The 22,584-nt window shown below is 49.9% G+C and overlaps 1 protein-coding gene across 1 annotated transcript; it reads left to right on the top strand.

Annotated features, from left to right (window-relative positions):
- Nucleotides 1-21,238: 21,238 nt before the first annotated feature.
- Nucleotides 21,239-22,217, top strand: B3GALT5 (beta-1,3-galactosyltransferase 5). The gene has a single exon (XM_049627853.1). It carries the CDS (start codon nucleotides 21,245-21,247, stop codon nucleotides 22,178-22,180), a length of 936 nt encoding a protein of 311 aa, XP_049483810.1. The 5' UTR covers nucleotides 21,239-21,244; the 3' UTR covers nucleotides 22,181-22,217.
- Nucleotides 22,218-22,584: the final 367 nt, after the last annotated feature.

Below are 22,584 nucleotides of genomic sequence, written 5' to 3'. Positions count from 1 at the left end.
TGTTTTTCCTTTTTAAAAACATTTTTTAATGTTTTTATTTATTTATTTATTTTTTTTTTTTTTTTAAATTTTTTTTCAACGTTTTTAATTTATTTTTGGGACAGAGAGAGACAGAGCATGAACGGGGGAGGGGCAGAGAGAGAGGGATACACAGAATCGGAAACAGGCTGCAGGCTCCGAGCCATCAGCCCAGAGCCTGATGCGGGGCTCGAACTCACGGACCGCGAGATCGTGACCTGGCTGAAGTCGGACACTTAACCGACTGCGCCACCCAGGCGCCCCATGTTTTTATTTATTTTTGAGAGAGAGAGAGAGAGAGAGAGAGCACAAGCCGGGGAGGGGCAGAGAGAGAGGGAGACACAGGATCTGAAGCAGGCTCCAGGCTCCGAGCTGTCAGCACAGAGCCTGACGTGGAGCTCGAACTCGTGAGCCAGGAGATCATGACCTGGGCTGAAGTCGGATGCTGAACCGACTGAGCTACCCAGGTGCCCCCAGAATGTCCTTCCTTCTTAAGCCTCAACACTATTGCACGGTGTGCATAAACCATATTTTGTTTATCCAGTCATCTGTCAATGGACGTGTGGGCTGCTTTTTGGGTAGATCCTCAGAAGCGGAGTTACTGGGTCATATGTAATTCTGTTTCCTTCTTTGAGGAATTGCCGTGCTCTGTATCGTAGAAGGCGGCACCATTGTACATTCCCGCCAGCCTTGCGCAAAGGTGGGCTCCAATTTCTCCACACACTTGCCAACACTTGTTAATTTTTTTTAATGTTTATTTTTGAGGCGGGGGAGGGGCAGAGAGCAAGAGGGAGACACAGAATCCGAAGCAGCCTCCAGGCTCTGAGCTGTCAACACTTGTTAATTTTTTAAAATTTATTTTTATAAGAGCCCCCCTCGCGGGTATGAAGTGGCATCTCATGGTGGTTTTGATTTGCATTTCCCTGATGATGAGTGATGTTGAGCATCTTTTCATCAGTCTGTTGTCCGTCTGAATTTCTCCTGTGGAAAACTGTCTATTCACGTCTGTTGCCCATTTTTGAAATCAGTGTTATTGTCGTTGTCAGTGAGTCCCCTACTCGTTAACAGGTAAGACTCTCTTACCGGCATCAACTTTACTTCTGGGAAGGATGTTGGCAGCATTAATTTCTTTTCTGCCATCAGCCATCATTTATCACTGTCCTACTTGTCCTAGTCTCTGGCTGAACCGCGAGGCTCCATTCCTTCCCACCCCTTTCCACGGCCCGTGTTTCGGACCCTTGTCTTTTTAGCTGTTGTTTCCTTGGCTGGGCTGTTTTGTCTAAGTCCACTTCCCCATCACCTTCCTTTTCTTCCTAAAGGATTGTGTCGTCCGCTGTTTGATTTTAGCCACGGTTACTCCACGGAAGCAGCGTTGTGGATGTCCAAGAGCTTCTAGCTCCCGGCAGCCCTCTATGGGATTGGCGCTGACGATGGCCTTCCCTTCTTTGGGCTTCCTTGGTCCCTGGGATACTTCTCTGTGACACCAAGTGGGGGAGTAAGCATTGGGTGCAGGACTGTGGGCCCCGGGGCACCTTAGCTTGGCTGTCGATGCTGACTTTGTCCTTTAACTCATGCCAGGACCCGGGCTGGTGACTTCACTCTCGGGGTTCTCCTCAAAAAGAACTTTGGCGCCCACCGTGAACATGCGTGGGAAGGATTTGCAAGCAATCACATGAGAAGCACTTGGCATGGTTGCCCGTGTGCAGGACGTGTCTGTGTCAGCCACTGTTGGCACATTAACGTGGTTTTCCTCCTGTGTATCCACTTGATCCCTCTCCGCTCCCAATTTCCGTCTTCTGACTCTTGTTTCCTAGATTCTGTTCTTTGTTCTTCATTAGTCTAATCCCAGACATTGTGTCACTCTTGCCATTTCAGTGTCCCACCCTGTGCGGGCAGATCTAATGAGATCGGTTCTCTACATTTTAGCGGGAGGCTTCTTGTAACACAGATCTCAGAATTGTGCTGTAGGGATGTATGTTCTGGAGGACACTTGACTCTTGTCAGATCACTGCACGCCAGCCGCCCCCTCGCCAGCTCATCCACAGCCATGTCGGCGACTCTTCCAATCTGGGAGAATTTGGCCTTTTCACCAATTTCTATGAATTGCATTATTAAAAACATTTTTTTTCTTTAATGTTTATTTATATTTGAGAGAGAGAGAGAGAGTTGGGGAGCGGCAGAGAGAGACGGAGACAGAATCAGAAGCAGGCTCCAGGCTCTGAGCTTTCAGCACAGAGCCCGACGTGGGGCTTGAACTCTGGAGCTGTGAGATCATAACCTGAGCCGAAGTTGGATGCTTGACTGGCTGAGCCACCTTGGTGCCCCAGTAATATTTTGTTTTAATGTTTGAATTAGTCCAGTCCTGCTTTTTGGTTTTATTATTCCTGCTCTTTTCTGTAATTTTTTGTTTGTTTTCTAAATTAGTTGAGAGAGCTTAGTTTTTAAAAATTTCTTTCTTTTCTTTTTAAGAAAAGTTTGTTTATTTTTTGCTTGTTTATTTATTTATTGAGAGAGAAAGAGAGCACACAAGAGGGCGTGAGCAAGGCAGGGGCAGAGAGAGAGAGAGAGAGAGAGGTGAGAGAGAATCCCAAGCAGGCTACATGCTGTCAGCACAGAGCCTTATGTGGGGCTCCATCCCACAAACTGAGAGATCATGACCTGAACTGAAATCAAGAGTTGTATGCTCAACTGACTGAGCCCCCCAGGCTCCCCTCTTTTCTTGTATAATGAAAATACTCAAGGCTATGCATTTGCCTCTGAAAGCAACTTTGAACACATCCTTAGGAATGCTCTGTGGTGGTCTCATTTGTTTTGTTTTATAAGTAATCTGTTTTTACACATTTAATTTCTCCTTTGACTTCTTAGTCAATTTTCTTTATTTCTAAGTGGTTGGGATTTGGGATGATCTTGATCAAACTTAATTCCTTTACTGCTTTATGGTCAGGATGATGGCTTATTGTTTTCCTCTTAAGTCTGTATACAGTTCCATTGCTATCAGGAGTATATGTGCTTGTAACAATGGAAGTACTGGTTTAAAATGAACACGAGCAGGATTTGAAACCGGTGCTTATACCTCACTTATTTTAGTCTAAATTTGACTTCTTCTTTCTCCAACTGATACGTTGTGTTTCTTTTTGTTATTAAAATAGAGTATATATTCTCAATAAAATTCTTGGGGGCACATTGCCAGTTTGGGTTTTCATAGGAAAGTGGTCCCGCCTGTTGTATAACAACCAGCACTCAGAGCCAGATAGAGTGACAAAACGAGGAGGTGTTGTTAAAAGTGGAACAGGACGACTCTCTAACAAGCCCACCAATGTTTAACGATTTTAATGAACTTTAAAAAAAATGTCATATTTTCACTGTGATTCATTTTACATTAAAATTTGTGGTTTTCCTGCCAGAGTTATCTTTAGCGAAAGCTGTGTACATTCAGCTAGATTTGGAGGGGAGGGAATGTGAGTGAGCCTGGAAGCAGATCCCAGATCCCACAAGAAAGCCAGGTGTCGGAGCGGGGATTTCCTGGGCATCTGGGTCTTGGGTCTGTTAATCTTGGGCCACACTCCCAATCTTGGCCACGCTCCCTGACACGCGTATGGCAGTGACTCAGTCAGGGCCACTTGGGCATGGGTGACTTAGCCAGTGAAATGTCCTCCTCACACATTTCTGGCTTCTCCCACTGATCCCTGGCGTCGGTGCTGGGTTTTCAAGTGACACACGAGGGGGTGACTGGCATTTGACGAGAGATGATGGTCACCTGTTAGCATTTTCTCTTTCCATCTCAGGGAATGTGGTTTCCGTCGGTGCACGGAAAAGCCGTGAGTGCCTAGAGGTGGCCCGAGGAGGGAAGGCTGTCCAGGGAGGGAAGACAGGCAGAAATACAGGAAAGGCAGGACACAGCTGAATGGGAATCGCCCCCGAGCTGTTCTCGAGTCTTCAGTGTAACCCTTTGTCTTGGAGAACTGTCCCTCCCTGTCGGGTTTTCTCCTAACAGAAAGAAAAATCTAGTGGGGAAGAGTTGTGTGGAAAAAACCACTTTCCCTTTCAAAGTCTTCCCAGAGAGAGGAGGAAGCCCTCGCTGACAGAGCGCGTGGGCCGTGGGCGGAATTCTGTCTCACACCACTGTGCTCGCAGGTGGTGGCTGCTCTGAGTCACGTTATCATTTATTCCTCAGTAAACGCGGAAGCGTCTAGGGCCGCCGGAACAAGGCGCCACAGACCGAGGGGCTTCCACGAGAGAAGTTGGCTGCCACCCTTTGGAGGCCCGAAGTCCCAGATCAAGGCGAGGAGGGTTGGTTCCGAGGGCCACGAGGGAGAATGTGCTCCAGGCCTCTCCCCCAGCTTCTGGTGGTTTGATGGCCATCCTTGACGTTCCCTCGCCCGGGGCTGCGTCACCCTGGTCTCTGCCCTCACCTTACGTGGTGTTCTGTGTATGTGTGTCTGGGTCTGCATTTCCTCTTTTTTAAATTAAAAAAGTTTTTTTTAATGTTTATTTATTTTTGAGGAGGGGGGGAGCAGAGAGAGAGGGAGACACAGAATCGGAAGCAGGCTCCAGGCTCTGAGCTGTCAGCACAGAGCCTGAGGTGGGGTTCAAACCCACGAACTGCAAGATCATGACCTGAACCGAAGCCGGATGCTCAGCTGACTGAGCCACCCAGACGTCCCTCCTCTTTTTTTTTTTTTAAGTTTATTCATTTATTTTGAGAGAGAGAGAGTATGAGACGGGGAGGGGCAGAGAGAGAGGGAGAGAGAGAATCCCAACCTTGCTGTCAGTGTGGAGCCCGACACAGGGCTTGAAGCCACAAACCATGAGATCATGACTTGAGCCAAAATCAAGAGTTAGATGCTTAACCAACTGAGCCACCCAGGTGCCCCGTGTCACATTTCCTCTTTATAGGGGCACCAGTCATATTGGATTAGGGGTCCACACTACTCTGCATGACCGGATCCTATTACATTTCCAATGATCCTATTTCCAAACAAGGTCACCTTCTGAGGTCCTGGGGGTTTCGAATGACTTCAGCATATGAATTTGGGGGTGAAGAGACACAATCCTAACCCATAACAGTAAATATTTATTTACACACCCATTAAATGTTTAAGGAGCCTCTGTTATGTGCAAAGTGTGATATGAGGCATTGAGATTTAAATAAATATGAGTAAAACATTTCCTGTACCAAACCACTTACAGTAAAGTAGGAGAGGCGTATAAACAAATAGCTGTGATTGGCGGAGTCATGGTAAAGGTAGGTATGAAGAATTGTGGTGCCAAGAAGGGAACTGGTCAAGCCTCCTCACCGGGGAAGAGACCACTATGGGGGCAGAGCTTGAGCTGGATGCGAAAAGATTCAAAGAAGCTCACTAGATAGACTGCATGAGACAAAATGGCGCGTTCACGGACTTTGAAGCCATCTTGTGGCAGGAGGATAGGGTGCACTGTGGTGGGTGGCCACTGCAAAGTCTTAAGTGTTAGAGCAATGCTATTGGACTTGTAGTTTCGGGAATGTTCTTCTGACTGACAGCATGGAGGCTAGAGTGTAGGTGGTTAAGTCTAGAGTTTGTGAGATAAAATGGTGGGAATGACCACGGGTCTGGTGCTCGTGGCACTGAGTGGATTCCAAGGCCCTTCGGTCTGAGAGAAAGAGTGGAGCTTGAGATTATCGGTGGGATGTCCAGTGGCATTTGGATTTGGAGTCAGGCAAAAAGCGTGGAAGGACAGTATGCATTCGGGGATTGTTTTGTGTATAGCCATGGGAGTGGATAATTGTGTCAAATAGAAGAGGGCATCGGGGGCACACCTGGATTTTAGGGGAAGGATGAGGAAGAAGAGCCAATCAAGGAGAGTCAGAGAGAAAGATCAGGGAGATCGGACCAGGTGGGCACCCCACCGAAGCTAAGGAGTGTGGCGGTGACAAGGAGAAGAGCTTGGACAGAAACCCCTGACATCACAAGTAGGTCATAGAAGATAAAGCCGAGAAAAGCAGTGTGCCCTGTGGCTCAGTCTTGACATGATGTTTTCAAAGTCTCTTCTGATATGTATGTGTGTGTCACCAGTTTGGTATCCAAAACGGCAATTTGAACCTTTCCTGAAATCTTTTGAAGAACACCGAAGATGAGTCCATCCATAATGCCCAGCAAAGTTTTCAATTCTTGCTACTCCCTCTGTATGCTAACCCCCGCCACCCTTTCTCCTGCCCTGGTGTCTCTCATCTTCCTGTGGATCCTACTCTGCTCCCCTAGTCACTCTGCCTTTTCCAGCATTTCTCAACTCTGTCCTCATCTACCACCCGAACTCTGTGCAAGGAGCAAGCTGGTAATGGGCAGTGTTCTCGATAGACCGGGGACCAGGGCTAGGCTCTGCGCATCCCCCTGTCCTGATCCCAAACAGGCTGTGGCTCACCTTTGGCAGGGTGTTTTCGGATGAGCAGTGGGCGTGGACGCAGGTTGCTGTGGTCGAAGATTAATTAACTAATTGGTGGACGAGGCAGTGGTGAGCTCCCAGAACGTGTCAGGTGGTTGGGATAAGGTCTCTTAAACACTTTTTTGGAGCGAATATTTGTTTTGCAGTCAGACCTACAGCAGAAATCCACACAGGCAGTGATTGTCATCCTAAGCGAAAAGTCAACACATTTGCGTTGTTCCTTATTATCTATTGTCATTGGAACCGATGAGGAAGAAATTCACAGTTCCCCCCGGACCTGAAGCCTGGGTCCCGGAGTGTGGACAGGGATTGAGGTGTGAGTGTGAATGCCCCTTGAGAGGAAGGAGTGAGAGCAGAGCATTGGAGCTTAGCGATGGTCGTAGACTCTGCCCGGATGTTCACTTCAGATCATTTGTTCAGTAAATATTTGCGCACCTCCTACCACTGTGTTAGGCCTTGAGGTTCCTGGGCCTCTGGGGAGTGAAGCAAAGCAGGTACGTATCCCATCATTCCTGATCCGAAGATTCCCGATGGAAAGTGACTATTGGACTCTTTTATTAGAAGGCTGAGTACTTTAGGGAGTAGGGCAGTGGGTGCCATGATGCACCTAGAGGGGGAAGCGGAGATAGACAGATGGCTCCGTGCACTACCTGAGGGCCATGAGGCTTTGCCTTGACTGGCCGTCTTGTGCTTGGTCCCCGGCAATAAGGGACTCCTAAAAAGTAGGTGTGACTCAACATTGCTTGTCACCACTATGGTAAGGTTTTCTCAAGTTCAGTAGTGAGGGAAAAGTTCAGTTTAAACTACTGAACTCGTTATTAGGCATAACGACGTTCACTTTCCCTGCGACGGAGGTGTCTCTACAAGGCTTGCACTGTGATCTAGGTAAGAGTATTTGTGACCAGAACAATGTTCGTATACAAATGGCAGTTGTAAAATTTGTTTCTAGGGTGTCGGGTAGAAATTTGCTTTCTTAAGAAGACTGCGAAGATGTTTGCCCAGTCTTTCTAACATTTGCTAATTCTCAAGTGTCCATTGGTTTACTCTTCATGGCTCATGTTTGTAAATGAACCTGCAGGTTGAACAGGCCTGCAAGGTTGAGGGAAGTGCCTTGGCAGCTGTGTAGGTCAGTGTTTGAATCATGAAAAGGGGCCCTTCAACCTCCCCGATCAGGGAGTTTCTTGTCCAGGCATCACGGCCTCGAAGTTTTGTCCAGAACTTGGGCAGAGGCACCGGCTTCAGGCCAAGCCAAGTGATCTTGAGCCCAGCGAGCAGACGTCATGACGTGTTGCCTTATTTCTGTTAGAAACACAAATTTCGTTTCCTAGTCAGTCACGTGTTCTCAGTGCGATCCTTCCTGAACAGTCAGCAAGTAAGAGAAGCTGAGGGAAGTTAAGTGATCATCCTGTAGGAAAAAACCCCACAGGCCTAAGAACGTAGCTCGTCACCTTGAGGTCGAAATCACCTGCCACACCTCCCGCGGTGACATCGAGAGCCCACTGTCCGAAGGGCTTTAATTCTAGCAGGAGATACATGGTCAGCATTGCAATCAGCAGTGGAAGCCTCAGGATGGGCCTGCCTGCTGGCACTTGGATTTCAGCTTTTTTGCTCGTTTGTAGACTTTTGTGGTCTTCTTCTGTCAGGGTTGAGAGGTAGCCATGAGTGACCAAATCTGTGAAGAGAGAGTTTTTCCGTCATCAGAGGAAAGTAGCACGTCGAGGGTGCTCTTGACGGGCCCTGGAGAGTGAGGTGTTCGGGGTTCGGGCCAGGAGGCTGTTCGGCAGAGGATTAGCTCCTCTCAAAGGGTCCCTTCCGCCGTGTGGACAAATCATGAATGCTTCTGACCTTTGTGTGTGCACAGCCGCGGTTGATTACCATGTACATGCACTATTTTCTCAAGGAAATTTCTCTTCCATTCTCTTAACCATATGCCTACCTCCTGGGACCAGTAGGCAAACGCTGGAATTAATGTGTGGAGTTAATTCCTGTCTTCCTTCTCTGCACGGCTTTTTGTTCCCTTCCATACGAAAGCATTTGATGTTCTGTCTGAACACCCTCATAGCACTCCGCACGCTGCCTCTGGTAACCCGCCAGCCCCCTCAGGGTGAGCAGTAGGGGGTGAAACTCTCGGTTTGGCTGTTTCTTCCATTGACGTACGCCAGGTTCTGTTTCTTCTGGGAATAATTGAGGTCTTATGAAATGTACACAATGCAAAAATACCTAAGGCAGCGGAAAATTTTGCGAAAAAAATTTCATCCCAGGGAGATGCCATACAAAGCAAGGGTTTTCAAGGAAGGAAGTGTATCCACGTTGCAAAGAAGCAAGCTTTGGCTTTTGGAGACGTGGGCATCTTCTCATTGGCTCATACAGAGCTTTCCTTTGGGCTTCTGTGAGGCAAATATGGTGCATTGTCAGTTGCTACCACAGTGAAAAATACCGACGGAGAGTGGTCCTTGCTCTGCTGGACGAAGCAGCAGGAGTTACCAAGCAGCGGGAAAGCCAGTCCAAGGTTTGCACAAAAAAATAAGAAAGTATGGGGCGCCTGGGGGGCTCAGTTGGTCAAACGTCTGACTCTTGGTTTTGGCTGAGGTCATGATCTCACAGTTTGTGGGTTCAAGCCCCGCATCAGGCTTCATGCTGACGGTGTGGAGCCTGCTTGGGATTCTCTCCCTCTTCTCTCTCTCTCTGCCCCTCCCCCGCCCTCTCTCTCTCTCTCTCTCAAAATAAATAAACATGAAAAAAAGTTTTGAAAATGAAACTCCTATAAAAACAGGAAATAATACAGTACGATCCATTAACGAAATTGACAAAATACCGGACGGTGGGTGTCATGAGCAGTAAATGAAGGCAGCGCTTTGCTGAGGCGTTGGGGGTGGCGGGTGAGGGGTGAGCTAAGTTAGCTGAGCGGAAGCGTGTGGGGGTGCAGGTGGAGGCCCAGAGCGCACGCAGGGAGGGACGTCTGCACAGAAGGGAAAGAACAGGTCTGTTTGTGGGACTGGAAGGGAACAGGAGTGGCCTGAGGGCAGAGGTGCCGATGTTAAGGGAACAGATGGTGCAGGGCAGGGGCTAACTGATAAGGAGCCCTGAGTCATCATCGTAAAGGTTGGCTGAACCTACTCGTCCAGAAATGAAATTTCAAGCCACGAAGACACCTCGCAGGCAGCACGGGCCAACCTGAACACTGCCCGTTTTGTCCTCTGCCTCTTGTTCAGGGCACCTCAATGTAAAGTGAAATCTGGGCCCGGGACGCCTGGGTGGCTCAGTCGGTGGAGCGTCTGACTCTTGATCTCGGCTCGGGTCGTGATCTCACGGTCCTGGGATTGAGTCCCGAGTCGGGCTCTGTGCTGACAGTATGGAGCCTGCTTGGGATTTTCTCTCTCCCTCTCTCTGCCCCTCCCCACTTGTTCTCTCTCTCTTTCTCTCTCGAAATAAATAAATGAACTTTTTTTTTTTTTTTAATTAAAATCTGGGCAGGCCAAATTGCAGAATGATCACATTCACTGGTTTTAATTACTATTCTTCCTTCTCTTCCCTGTTCTGTGGTTTGTATGCTCAATTCCTATCACTCTAGAATTCACGTTGAGGCCATCCAGGCAGCCTAGATTCTGTGGCTCTACCCTTTGGGCCACAGGAGTGTGGACTAATCAGGGATAAGATGCCCCTCCGCCCCCGTGAAATCTCTTGTACTTGTTTTCAGGATGTTTTACGTGGGATTAAAGAGTACTCTCCTGCCTGTATTTCACCAGACCCAGGCAATCGAAGAGCTTTTCCAATTTTTCCAGGTTTTTGTCACATAGTTGACTGTGTAGAATAATCAGCAGACCCATTCATGAGGTGGTGCTGTATCCTTTCTGCATATTACCCGTTGGTTTTGTTTGGCGTTTGGTCAGAAGAAGGGCCCCCAATTCTTAGCTTACTGAAATAATCCATAGCTTATTTTTTAATTTTTTTAAATGCTTATTTATTTGAGATAAAGAGAGAGAGCAAGCGGGGGGGGGGGCAGAGAGAGAGGGAGAGACAGAGAGAGAGAGAATTCCAAGTAGGCTCTACACTGGCAGCAAGGAGCCTGATGCAGGACTTGAACCCACGAACCATGAGATCTGACCTGAGTTGATAGGAAGGGTTGGATTCTTAACCAACTGAGCCACCCAGGCTCCACCAAAACTATTTATTTATTTATTTATTTATTTATTTATTTATAAATGTTTATTTTTGAGAGAGAAAGAGAGAGACAGAGCGTGAACTGGGGAGGGGCAGAGAGAGAAGGAGACACAGAATCCGAAACAGGCTTCAGGCTCTGAGCTGTCAGCACAGAACCTGATGCGGGGCCCGAACTCGGGAACAGAGAGGCCATGACCTGGGCTGGAGTTAGACGCGTAACCAACCGAGCCCCCCAGGCGCCCCCAGACCTTATGCTTTAAGAAGCCCACCGTAGATTGGCCCTTCCTGAATCTGTGGACAGACACTATTTGTTGCCGTGGCTCCCTTTGACGCTGTGGATGCAACTGTCCCGTACAACTGCTCAGTGTTATTTGGACTGTTTGGGAAAGAACGCTTCAGGGGTTTAAAGGAATCAGGTTTTAAAAACCTTGAGCTGTGATTTTGGTTTCTGAAGGCTTGAGAGCTGCTAGCGAAACATTTTTTTTTTTTTTTAATAGAGAAAGCTTCAGCAGGGAGTAGAGTGCAGAGCAAGGGGGCAGCAGGGGTGCCTCTAGACCCCCCCGAGCACGTTCACGTCTCTCTCAGTGTCTGGGTTCGTGTCACCAGGCCAGGTACGATCATCTTGTCCATGTTCAGGAGACAAAGTCTAGAGGATCTGGAAATGGCCCTTCCCAGTGGGAAGCACAGCGGATAGCGTGGAAAGGCGACATTTTCCTCTGGGTAGTAAGTTCCTGTAATTGAGGAAGATGCAAGGAGTCTCAGGAGACCCCGGGACTGCTCGCGGTGACACAGCCTTTCACGTAGTAGGTGCTCGGTGAATGCTGGAGGACGATCCTTGCTCTGGACGGAACTGTGCTCCCCGCCCCTCAAATTCATGTATGTGGTGGCATTTGCGGGGGTGGGGGGGCTTTGGGAGCTAATGAAGTCCCGATGAGGTCATGCGTGTGGGACTTGTGTGGTGGTGGGATTAGTGTCCTTGTAAAGAAGAGACCCAAGAACCCAAGGGAGCCCCTGTGCACCTTCCTTCCCCTCCCTCTCTGTCTCTCCCTCTCTCCTTCTCTCTTCCCCCCTCTGCCACGTGGGGACACAGTGAGAGATTGGCTGTTGCAAGCCACGAGGAGGACTGTCCCCAGAACCCAACCATGCTGGCGGGCTGATCTCTGACTTCCTGCCTCCAGAGCTGCGAGAGATAAAGGTCTGTTGCTCAAAGTACCGCCCAGTCTGCAGTATTTTGTTGCCTAAAATGTCATTCCTCAAAATGCCTTCTGAAAGCTCTAAATTCATCGACTCGGAGACAACTGATCATTGACATGAATCCTGCACTGTATCTCCTCAGATGCCTCCTTGGTTTGATTGGAGCGGCCATGTGCAAAGTTAGTGGGAGGCTTCTCTGTTGTCTTATGAGTAGGAGAGAGAGGCCCCATCGGACCCCAGGCTCATCAGGGTGGGAAGCCTCGGGAAGGACTGTGGGCTCCCTGGGGTCCTCAGAAAATGCAAGGTCCTGAGCCTGCCCTGCCTGGTCTCTAAGCTGACACCCAGATTTTCCTTTAGTACAACTTGCCCTGTTTCTGGAACCTACCAGGCACTTCCGGATTCCCTGCCTCTGCCCCTCGGCCTCCCCGGAGCATCCCCTCCCACCCCTGCCCCGGCAGACCTCTCTTCTCTCCTCTACGCTCTCCAAGAAAAACCAGAGCTGGTCAGCAGATAAAGAGGCAGGAACTATCGCCGTGGGGGGAGACTGCAGGATAGAGGTGGGTTCAACTCCGAATATGGCACAGACAAGTGGGGTGTGTAGCCAAGGAGCAGGGTGGTGGTGGGGGGCGGGGGCAGTCAGTGGATGACAACTTCTTTTATTTTTTAATTTTTTAATGTTTATTTATTTTTGAGAGAGAGCGCAGCAGGGGAGGGGCAGAGAGAGAGGAAGACACAGAACCTGAAACAGGCTCCAGGCTCTGAGCTGTCAGCACAGAGCCCAACGCAGGGCTCAAACCCATGAACCGCGAGATCATGACCTGAGCTGAAGTTGGATGCTTAACCGCCTGAGCCACCCAGGCACCCCACAGATGAGAGGTTCTTAAGAGGAAAGAAACATCAGAACTCCGGGGTCTGGCCAAACCAACCTAGCAGGATTCTAGCTAAAATTGGGCAGAAGTCTGAAGGTCAAGGCCTCTTTGGGAAAGGAATTTGAGGAGCCGATGGGAGCCTGGTCGGAGAGTGTTTGTCCGGCACACGGTCCTCCTCGCTGTGTTCAGTAGTAGCTGTTGTCCTGCCTGTGCTGTGGGCCGTGTGCCCCTCCCAGGTCTGTCTTCATCGTGGAGCTCCTGGCACCCGGACCCCGGCCTGGCACAGGGGGGCCTCTCAGGAGGGCCTGGGATGAGGGCAAGTGCTCACTGCCTGTGACAGCCACGGGCCACACCGAGGGCTCTTCTGACAGGATATGATTCTGTCCTCATTGGTCAGCCTGGAAAGACGGGCACAGGATGCCCCCGAGGCCAGACCTGCGGGGACATTTCACTGACACAGTGTCCCTCAGCCACCAGCGGCAGGAAAGACGGATGATGAATGGGGTTTCTGTTCATAGCTCTTGGATGGGCTCATGAGATGATGTGAAAGGCCGAGACGTCCCTCCCCTGGGTTGGGACACTTGAATGTCCTTCCACTAAGGAGGAGACCCCTCTAAACGCCCGCACATGACTCGGCCACGGGCTGCACAACGGTTGGGGCGGCTGGTGGGGAAGGCTGCATCCACTGGCCACCTCCTGAGGGCTTCTGCTGAGTCTCGCAGGAGCCAGGATAGAAGGTAAAACAGTTTGTAAACCGGAGAGGGGTTGAAACAGAGCTGAAGTTTATTTTGTTAATCAGGAAAATAATTTTAAATTGTCAGCCAGTGTAACCATTTTAAAAATACAATTAAGGGGCGCCTGGGTGGCTCAGTCAGTTAAGCGTCTGACTTCTGCTCAGGTCATGATCTCGAGGTTTGTGAGTTCGAGCCCCACGTCGGGCTCTGTGCCGGCAGCTCGGAGCCTGGAGCCTGCTTCGGATTCTGTGTCTCCCTCTGTCTCTGCCCCGGCTCTGCTCATGTTCTGTGTCCCTTTCTCTCAAAATAAATTGACATTAAAAAATTTTAAAATACAATTAAAAAGGGACCCCTGGGTGGCTCAGTCGGTTAAACATCTGACTTCGGCTCAGATTATAATCTCACAGTTTGTGAGTTCGAGCTACGCTTCGGGCTCTGTGCTGACAGCTTGGAGCCTGAGCCTGCTTCAGATTCTGTGTCTCCCTCTCTCTCTCTGCCCTTCTCCCGCTCACGCTCTCTCTCTGTCTCTCAAAAATAAACATTTAAAAAAATTTTTAAAAATATAATTAAAGAGTACATTTTAGGGACACCTGGGTGTCTCGGTCGGTTGAGCATCTGACTCTTGATTTTGGCTCAGGTCATGATCCCAGGGTTGTGGAGTTAAGCCCTATGTTGGACTCTACTGAGCATGAAGCCTGCTTGGGATTCTCTGTCTCTCCCTCTGACCCTATCTTGCTTGCGCTCTTTCTCTCTCTCTTAAAAACAAAACAAGTACATTTTATCCCCCAAAGTGGTAAACGGGTGTAGCCACAGATGCCCCCCTCTGCTTGACCCCAGCCTGACTGCCAGGCCCCAGCTCGGCTGTGAACCAGCCAGCCAGCCGGAGCGGAGAGAAGCAGGGAGGGACACACGCACACCTTCTCAAGAGTGATTGGCAGTGTGGGGGCTGTCCCCCCAGTGCCTCCAGCTCCATGGTGCCATCCGCCCCTCCAGGGTAGTTCTGAGGCGTGACCGTCCTCGGCTCAGGTGTGCGAGCCTGTCCACCACGGGCTGTGTGGGACCCTGTGCACCAGACCTGGGGTCCGACACCTACTGTGGGAAAAAACCCTCCGTTCTTATTTTCACGAGCCTCTAACTGTGATTTCGTGCTTTCTTCCGTTATGAACGTGGGCCCCGTATTAGCTTCCTGGGGCTGCTGTAACTACAGACCCCAGGCGGGTGGCTTAAAACAACGGAAAGGTGTCGTCTCACAGCTCTGGAGGCTGGAAGTCTGAGACGAAGGTGTGGGCAGGGGATGGTTCCTTCAGGGGCTGTGAGGGGGACTCTCCTCTGGGCCCTTCTCCTGGCTTCCGGTAGTTGCTGGCCATCTTGGCCTTCCTTGGCCTGTAGATGCATCACGCCGGCACTGCCTACATCCTCACGTGGTGTTTTCCCTGTGTGTGTCTGTTTCCAAATACCCCCTTCTCTAAGATAAAAAAAATTAAAAAAAAAAACTTTTAAATGTTTATTTATGTCTGAGACAGAGGCAGACAGAGTATGAGCGGGGGAGGGGCAGAGAGAGAGGGAGACACAGAATCCCAAGCAGGCTCTGGGCTCTGAGCTGCCCGCACAGGGTCCGACATGGGGCTCGAACTCACAGACCACGAGATCATGACCTGAGCCAGAGTTGGATGCTTAACCGATTGACCCACCCAGGCGCCCCCAAATACCCCCTTTTCATAAGGACACGAGTTATAACTAGATGATGGCCCACCCTGATGACCTTATGGCGATTTGGTAAAGACCCTGTCTCCAAATGAGGTCACGTTCTGAGGTACTGGTGGGGGGGCAGGACTCCCAACACCCCAATTTCAAGGGGGACACAGATCAGCCCGTAGCAGACACGGACGCACGCAGCAGAGCCCGTGACTCTGTCTCTCAAAGAAATCACCCGTGATTTCACATCCCGTGATAGTAGTTGTAAACATTTCCAAATATGGGCACGGCTCCCGCTGCCTTCAAAATTGAGGCAGTTATCAGACCTGGAGCCAGAAATTGTTGTCAGATGCTGCAATGAAGAAGTGCACCCATTGCCCTGGTGCACTTTAAAAACTATTTTCGTGCACTTATTCCAACGTCGTTGATTTCCTTTGTAATCCTATATGTTTGGAAGCAGCCAGCCAGGAGCGAGGCTCTCTGAGGGCCTTCTTGACCGCTCTGTCCGCTCTCCTTTGGCTTTGGGTCCCCCCGTGAACAGGGCGCCCTGCTTGTCTGTGACCGGAAGCACGCTGGGCCGAATACTGCTGGCCAGGTGGAGCTTGAAGAGGAGTCGAGTTATGAGTTGATACTCTCAGAGGGCACACTGGGATAAGACCCAGGACGGAAATAATTACTGCCATGAAGTCAGAGCTTTCCGGCCACCCCGTGAGGCAGACGTCACGATCCCAGTTGGAGACAAAGACGCAGATCAGCAGCCTTGAAGTGTCCTGGGCCAAATTACGGCGCCCTGTTGATGGAGCCAGACGTGAACAAGATCTTCTGTTTCCAAATTCCTCGATGTTTCCATCCCAGCAGGCTGCCTGAAATGAACAAAAAGGGATTTTTAAAATCTGCTGTCTGGCATCTTAAGCTGACTTATAATGGAAAGTGGAGATGGTCCTGGCCTGGCAATGAATGAAATATTGTAGAATGTTGTAGAAACTGCACACTTTGATCAAGGAGCCTGTCTTCCTTGTCTGGCAACTGGTAGGTTAAAGCAGCCGTCAACACTTGAGAGCTCCCAGAAAAAGCAAGCCCCAGGCTTCGTTTCCTGGGGTCCTATGAATTCTATTTTTAATTTTCTGTAAGCTACTACGTTTTGACATCTTAAAAACAACAATAACAAAAATGCTTTCTGGATGGGGAGGGACTGCCCCCCCCCCCCCCCCCAGGTTCCCAGGTTGAGTCAATTCTTAGGGATAAGGTAGGACCCAGCCAGGACCAGATCTTGAATATGCAAACTAACCTGTCCAGAGTCACAGGTCCTCTGCCCCCTGGCCTTTGTGCCCCAGGAGATAAGATTCCTCTGCCTTAATCATCCCATGGCCAGGTGCTGGGTATCTAGGGGCCATCCCCAGAGCTGGCTCCCAGAATTATTCAAACTAGCCAGTCCTAAGCTGCTCACCCTGCTGTGTGTATTGCCTTTACCACAAAAGGCTCAAACCTGTCTGTTGCTCCTGCTTCCTGACCAAAAGCTGTGACCTTCCTGTGGCCCAGAATGACAAGCCATGTCTTTTGTTTCTAAGAAAACCATAACATTAACATTTTCTTTCAATGACATTGACTTGTCCAGGTTGTCATTCATTCCTCTTTATAAATTAAGACCTGGGCACAAAACAGGTTTGTCCTGTGATACACTGGTCCATGAAACATCCTGTGGTGGTGGTTGTTTTGCGGGGGTGGGGGGGGGGGGGGGGGTGGAGTGGGGTGGGAATCAGATTTGTGGCCAAATAAATTCAGGCTATGTTATAGAAGATCTCCCCTTTTCAGAGATTTATTTTTAATTAAAATTATTAAAAAATAATGGTGGTACAACTTACATACAGCAAAGTACACACGTCTTAACCCGTATGGCTCAGTGAAATTTTACATATGTCTACACCCATGTAAACCACTACCCAGATCAAGAATAAAAGCAGCTTTCCAGAAGGGTCCTCGTGCCCTCTCCTGGTTAATAATCCCTCCATCAAAGGTAACGACTATTCTGGCTTCTATCATCACTGATCTATTTTGCCTGGTTTTGAGCTTCTTATCAGTGGAATCATTCAGAACATAACTTTCATGTCTGGCTCTTTTCATTCAGCGTAATGTCTATCAGATTAATACATAGTGGGTATATCAGAAGTTTGTATTTTTTAATGGCTGTGTCACATTTGATTGGCCCATTCTGCTGTCCAAAGAAATTTTTAATTTACGTTTGTGCCTTTATCAATGTATTGTGTCTTGTCTCCATGTTCATTGTTTTTTTGACTACTTGGTGAAAATGACTCTGGGCCCACAGTGACTTCTGTGCTGTCAGTGGGCCAGGCTGTGCCCTTGTCATGGAGGTCTGCATCTCAGGGCCGGGTTGTGGGACTGTCCTCAGGGTTTCTCCTCTGCTACGGGCAGTTCTGCTCCTTATGTCTGCTGTTCCTGTGTTTTTAGACCTCTCTTTACTTCTTTTTAAAAATTTTTTTAATTAAAAAAATTTTAATGTTTATTTTTTGAGAGAGAGAGAGAGAGAGAGAGTTGGGGAGGGGCAGGGAGAGAGGAAGACAGAATCCGAAGCAGGCTCCAGGCTCTGAGCTGTCAGCACAGAGACCGATGTGGGACTCAAACTCACAAACCGGAGATCATGACCTGAGCCAAAGTCGGATGCTCCAACCGGCTGAGCCACCCAGGTGCCCCAGAGATCTCTGCTTCTTGCTAATCTCTCGTCACTCACATCCCTTGTTATGGGAACAATTCTTTATGTTAAACTTTCCCTTTGGATTACTGTGTGGCTTCTCTCTCCTGTTTGGACCCGGATGGATATCACAGGTTTTGGCACTAACGGGCAGCAATGTGTTCCGTGCGTTCTTGGCCATGCCCCATTTCTATTGTGTCTGAGCTCAGGAGTTGTTTGCTGGGTCATGTCGTCCAGCTTTCCCCGCCGTAGATGCTGCCAGACGGTTACGGCTTTCCGAAGTGTTTGTATTAATTTACACGCCCATTTCCTTTTAGTCATCCTCATGGGTGGCTGTGGTACTTGTGGTTTCATTTGCACTTCCGTAATGACTAATGATGTACTTTCTTGGGTTTTGGCCATTTGGATGTCTTCTTTCGTGAAATACCTGTTCACAATTCATTTTTTTTTTAAGTGTGGGTTTTTTTTGTTTGTTTGTTTTTGTGGTTTTCTTGTTGATTCTTAGCAGTTCTTGACAGAGTCTAGATAATAGTCCTTTGTCACATCAATGTATGGCAGGTATGTTCTCCCATTCTGTGGCTTGCTTTTGAACTCTCTTGATGGTATCTTTTTTTTTTATGGTATCTCTTGAAGTCCCATTCATCACCCCTTTCCTTTTAGATCGAGGAGGTCCTCTCCTGCCTGCCCCCCCTGCACCCCCGCTTCTGCCCCAGCCCAGTCCATTAAACTTGATTTTGCAGATGTTTTCCTGCCCTTGGAGATGGATTTCCATTCCGTTTGTCTTCAGGCCCTGTAGCCTTAGGTCAGGAGTTTTACCCACCTGGCCTGGGAAGGGACCCTCCACATGACTGTCCGTTAAGACGCTGACTCCTGGGCTCCCCGCAGACAACTTTCCCTGCCCTAAAGGCCCTTGATGTGCTGTTACTTGCTTATTCCCTTGTAATTTGAACGTGCCCAGGGTCTAACCTGTGCACAGCCCTGTACAGTATTAGGAGGGCACACCCCTGGCCCTCTGGGCACGCCAGCCCAGGAGGAACACAGCTGCCCGAGCCTGGAGCTGTAGTGATACCTACAGAGGAGCCCGTGGAGGGCAGGAGGCAGAGAAGGGAGGGAGGGACCTGCCGCCTTCTGGCTTGCCTTGATCTATAATTCATGCACAATACTGATCTACTCCAGTTCCCAGGCTCTGTGTCCGTGTCTGTAGTGCTCATCGGTTGAAAGAGCAGAGCCAGGGACCCAGAATCTGCTAAATAAACTGCTGTTCCGTTACTGACTGGATAGCCGGGCCACGCAGACTGGTCCCGGTGGGTTTTGAAGGTGGGGCTTCCACAGCAGAGACAGTTGCCTGTTCTTGGCTCTGTCCATGGAGCTGCTTTATGCTAAGGGTTCACTCCTCTCAGCCAGACTGTGAGGGGCAGAACCTGGGGGATATGTATTTCCTTTGCTTGAAACATGGTGTTCCAGGCTTTGTTCCTTATTGATACTGGGTGCCCTCCGGTGGAAGGTTGGATTCAGGGTTCTTTCCTTTTCTTTCTTTTTTAAAAAACATTTTAATGTTGATTTATTTTTGAGAGAGAGACAGAGTACAAGCAGGGGAAGGGGAAGGGGAAGAGAGAGAGGGAGACACAGAATCCGAAGCAGGCTCCAGGCTCCGAGCTGTCAGCACAGAGCCCGACACGGGGCTCAACTCACGAACCGCGAGATCATGACCTGAGCTGAAGTCAGATGCTCAACCGACTGAGCCACCCAGGCGCCCTGATCCTTTCATCCTTCCACTCAGGTGCTTTTTTTGTCTTGCTCCCTGCAGAAAGACATTTTGCAGACAGGAGCACTAAGTTGAGAATAGATGGATTTCTTCCCTGTGTTAAATTCTGTAAGCCTCAGCCACAGACTCTTACGTAGGAGGTCAGTTTTCAGCATGAGGAATTGGACCCAAACTGACTTATGAGTCCACCTCGTCCCCTTACTGAGCTCCCGGTGCTGTCCTACGCCTCAGGCCCAGCAGGCTTCTTGGGTATTTGCATGCTGTTATTGTTGTCGACAGGTGAACCAGGCGGCAGAGTTTGTCTTGATCGCACCCACTTTGCAGATAAGAAAAGTGAGGCTGGAGTGGGGGGGGGGGGCCCAAATGCTTCTCAAGGTCACCTGGGTAGGTGGTAATGTGGTTCTGTCTGGCACGGCCGATGTAATAGGGAGGGGCTGCTGGCGAGGCATGACTGATTTGAATGGCGCTATTCTTTTTGTCTTTTCCTCATAGTGACTCTCGAGGATGAGAATCCGCATTTTGGACAAACAAAGTGAGTCCGGAACCTGACAGTGCCCCTTGGCACTCACTGACAGCTCTTTGGCAAGTTGCCTCCCGGAATCTACCCCGTGGCTTAGCTTTCAAGCCAGAGGGTCCATCAGAGCCAGGAGAAAGTGAGTGATTTCCTTTCTTAATGTTACAAAACATTAACACGGGTGGTCCTGGATTTGCTGACAATGACAGAGATGAGTGGGCACAAGACGAAAGAATCAGGACATTGAAAGAAGTCACCTAAAAAAGTAAACCCAGCACCTCTAGCAGGGACAGAACCAAGGTACGGTATCCCCCCCGCCTTCTCTGAGGTTTTGTGTTGCAAGGTGTCAGTCGCCCGCGGCCAACCGCTGTCCCCAAGCCGATGGTCCCCATTCTGACCTCTCATCAGAGGGTCAGCAGCAGCCTAGCACGACGTCACCCGCCTGCCTCGCTCACCTCATCACATCACACAGGCATTTTGTCACCTCCCATCATCCCAAGGAGGGTGAGGACAGCACAGTTAGATATTGAGAGAGAGACCACATTCACATAACTTTTATTACAGTGTATGATTAAAACTGCTCTATTGGATTGTTCGTTATTGCCGTTAATCTCTTACTGTGCCTAATTTAAAAATTAGCAAGTTTTAGGAACGGGGGTTCGGCACTGTGCTCAGTGTCAGGCACCTGCTGGGGGTCTTGGAAGGTAGCCTCCCGGGTAAGGCGGGGGGAGCGAAGTTGTACCAGATCACAACACTGGTCTTGCTTCTTTCTTGCTTGACTCCGTCAGAGAACAATGCAGATGGTTCGTACGTTGAGACCTAGAACACGTGGTTTCCAGTCTCGCAGGTTCTCTGGCTGGATTTCGTTACGGAGTCCGGGACGGGCAGAGCTAGAAGGACCCCGTGGGAGATCCGATCCCGTGTGTCAGAGGAGGAGCCTGAGAGCCCCATGGGCGAAGGGCGGGCTGGCCCGGAGCGCCGTGCTCGGGCCTCACGCTCTGGAGTGGACGACCCTGTCGGGCATCCATGCTCACTGCTGACGCACGGCTCTCCACCTGTGCAACGAGACCCCAGCGTCTCTGTCTTCCCCCCGCTAAGCCTCCCGGGGCAGAGCTAAGCACGCTGTCCTCCTTTTGAGGTCTAACGACTCCGCTTTGCTCCTTTCAGATGGCTTTTGTGAAGATGCGACTGGTATATATCTCGCTGGTGGTCCTGGGAGCCTTCTGTTTGTATTTTAGCATGTACAGTCTGACTCCTTTTAAAGGCGAGCCGTTTGTTTTCAAGAAAGAAAGAGGGAGCTTCCTTCAGCTCCCAGATATCAACTGCAGGCAGGACCCCCCTTTCCTTGTCCTGCTGGTGACCTCCTCCCACGAACAGTTGTTTGCTCGCACGGTCATCCGGAACACGTGGGGGAAAGAAAAGAACGTGAGTGGCAAGCAAATAAAAACGTTCTTCCTCCTGGGAGCCACGGCCAACAAGGACCTGTCGAGACTGGTGGCACAGGAGAGCCAGCAGCATCGCGACATTATCCAGAAGGACTTCATGGACGCCTACTTCAACTTGACCCTGAAGACCATGATGGGCATAGAGTGGATTCACCGCTTCTGTCCTCAGGCGGCTTTTGTGATGAAAACGGACTCCGACATGTTCGTCAACGTCTACTACCTGACCGAGCTGCTTCTGAAGAAAAACAGAACCACCCGCTTTTTCACCGGCTTCTTAAAACTGAACGAGTTTCCCATTAGGGAGAAGCACAACAAGTGGTTTGTCAGTAAGTACGAATACCCGTGGGACAAGTACCCGCCCTTCTGCTCGGGCACTGGCTACGTGTTCTCCAGCGATGTCGCGGGTCAGGTGTACAACGTCTCGGAGAGCGTCCCGTTCATTAAGCTGGAGGACGTCTTCGTGGGGCTCTGCCTGGCCAAACTGCAAATCAGGCTGGAGGAACTTCACTCCGAGCAGACCTTCTTCCCAAACGGGTTACGCTTTTCCACGTGTCGTTTTAAGAAGATCGTGGCCTGCCATTTCGTCAAGCCTCATCACATGCTGAGCTACTGGCAGGCTCTGGAAAATTCTCTGGGGGAAGAGTGCCCAGCTGAATGAGGAGAGCCCGGGGGCACCCGTGGACACATGTCCGATAGCTTTGGAAGATCTTGGGTGGCACTGCTGAGGATCGACGTGGGGGTGGGGGGGGAGCGAGGAGGGGGGAGAGGTAGGGGAGGGTGATCTCCTGCACGTCTGAACCAGCACGTGAGCCTGAGAGAAACCGCTTGGTGCCCAAGCAATAACAGATGCCATCTCCTGAGTACCTACGCTGTTGCACTAAGCATGTGATGCACGCCCACGTCTTCCCATTTGCAGGGGCCGTCTCCACACTGCGTCCCCACCGTGTCCCCCTCTGACACGCAGGAAACAGCAGCGTGCGGAGGCACAGGGCCTCGTCCCAAGGCTCCCGGCCAGTGAACGTTGGGGCAGCGATGAAAAATCCAGCACCGTCGGAACTCAGG

The sequence above is a fragment of the Panthera uncia genome, chromosome C2 (genome assembly GCF_023721935.1).
Source record: "Panthera uncia isolate 11264 chromosome C2, Puncia_PCG_1.0, whole genome shotgun sequence".
Taxonomy (NCBI): Eukaryota; Metazoa; Chordata; class Mammalia; order Carnivora; family Felidae; genus Panthera; species Panthera uncia.
Note: the sequence above shows the minus strand (reverse complement) of the source record. Positions and strands in the feature narration are given on the sequence as shown.

What these genes read in the sequence shown, in the direction of transcription:
- B3GALT5 (XM_049627853.1), top strand. Translation starts at nt 21,245, where the DNA reads ATGGCTTTTGTGAAGATGCGACTGGTATATATCTCGCTGGTGGTCCTG.